Consider the following 1,363-nt stretch of genomic DNA (forward strand, 5'->3'; position numbering starts at 1 on the left):
CGGGCACGGGCGTGGCGGTCACCTGCTGCCTTTGGTCCCCCCAGCTCCGGCCACGCCAGCAGAGAGGAGGGACCTGGGGGGCTGTTAGGGGATGCTGGGCTGGGAACGGGAGAAACTCAGGCTGTGAGGAAAGGGAGTGTGCCGTGCCCTGGAGCGGGCTGGGAGCGGGGGGGTGGATTGGGAAAGATGTGTGGCTCAGAAGGACAGTCAGTGGGGCTGGGCATGGCAGGATGGAGTCGCTCTGGGAATAAGGGGCAACGGGGCTGAGAGGAGGGTCCCATGGGGGCTGGCTCAGGAAAGGAAGGCTGGAAGGGGGGTGCGTGGTGAGCCCCCTCCAAGCCCTGTGCCCACAGGGATGTGCTGCCCACCTTATGGTCGTGTTGGTCAGGAGGGTGTAGGAGTAGAAGACAGGGTTGTAGGGGATGTCATCTCCGCGGAGGTTGAAGAGCCCTGCCGGGAACGAGAGCTCTGCACCCGCGACTGCCACTGCCCTCCCACCCTCAGGCTTCGAGCCCACGGCCCCTGCCATGCCCCCACGGCCCCGTGCCTTCTTACAGGCCGTCTCCTCCAGCCCCGACAGCAGCACGGCCGTGGGGCGCCGCGCGTGCTGCTCCATCCGCTGCCGGATCCCGGCCACCTTCTCCTGCCAGCTGCTCCCTGCGAGTCGGGCAAGTGGTCGGCTCAGGGCAGGGACCACCGCGGCCCCAGGCTGGGGGTGCTGTGGGTGAGCTGCGGGAGGCTGGGGTCAGACCTGTGAACTCTGCTGGGAGGCTGTAGATCTCGCTGGAGGAGGGAAGGGGTCTCTGGTCACCCCATGCCTGATCAACAAGGTTGGTCTCGAGGGGGAGCAGGGTCCGTCCGGAGCCGTGCAGAGCCCGGCTGTAGCTGTTCCAGGTGTCTGGGGGTGAGCAGCCCGCAGGTTTGGGCTCCTGGTAAATTCACACCCAGGGGCTGCCCTCCCGTGGGCAGGGTGACCCCCAGTGTCAGCCGGCCCTACCGATGGAGAAGAGGAAGGGGTCCAAACTGACGTTCCCCTCCGCGGGAACCACCTTCAGGATCCACGTCACGATGGACTCGATGGAGGCTGCAGGAGAGAGCTGAGTGGCACCGCGAATTTCCACGGCGTCCCAGCCCACGCTGAGCCCACAGGAGGCTGTGGCAGGGGCTGGGGGTGTCCCTGGGAGCGGGGAGATTCAGAAGGGCCCCATCCTGCCCCCACTGACTTGTCCTCTGCAGCTCCCAGTTGCAGTCCAGCTCCAGCTCTGCCTGGGTCCAGTAGCGGCTGTCAGTCCACAGGGCAGCCTCGTCCCGCGTCACCACAGCGGTGCCTGGCACAGCGGAGGGGCTCAGGGGTCACCTCTTT

General features: G+C 66.8%; 1 protein-coding gene across 1 annotated transcript in view; it reads right to left on the reverse strand.

Moving 5' to 3' along the window:
- Positions 1–1,363, reverse strand: part of XPNPEP2 (X-prolyl aminopeptidase 2) — a 5,519-nt gene that overhangs the window by 2,889 nt on the left and 1,267 nt on the right. The window contains exons 2-7 of the mRNA XM_031063444.1: positions 1,224–1,328; positions 998–1,084; positions 752–898; positions 556–657; positions 369–450; positions 12–99 (exon numbers count right to left, since the gene is read on the reverse strand). Of these exons, the coding sequence (XP_030919304.1) occupies positions 12–99; positions 369–450; positions 556–657; positions 752–898; positions 998–1,084; positions 1,224–1,328 (611 nt within the window). The remainder of the gene's footprint in view (positions 1–11; positions 100–368; positions 451–555; positions 658–751; positions 899–997; positions 1,085–1,223; positions 1,329–1,363) is intronic.

The sequence above is a fragment of the Geospiza fortis genome, unplaced genomic scaffold (genome assembly GCF_000277835.1).
Source record: "Geospiza fortis unplaced genomic scaffold, GeoFor_1.0 scaffold412, whole genome shotgun sequence".
NCBI classification, from domain to species: domain Eukaryota; kingdom Metazoa; phylum Chordata; class Aves; order Passeriformes; family Thraupidae; genus Geospiza; species Geospiza fortis.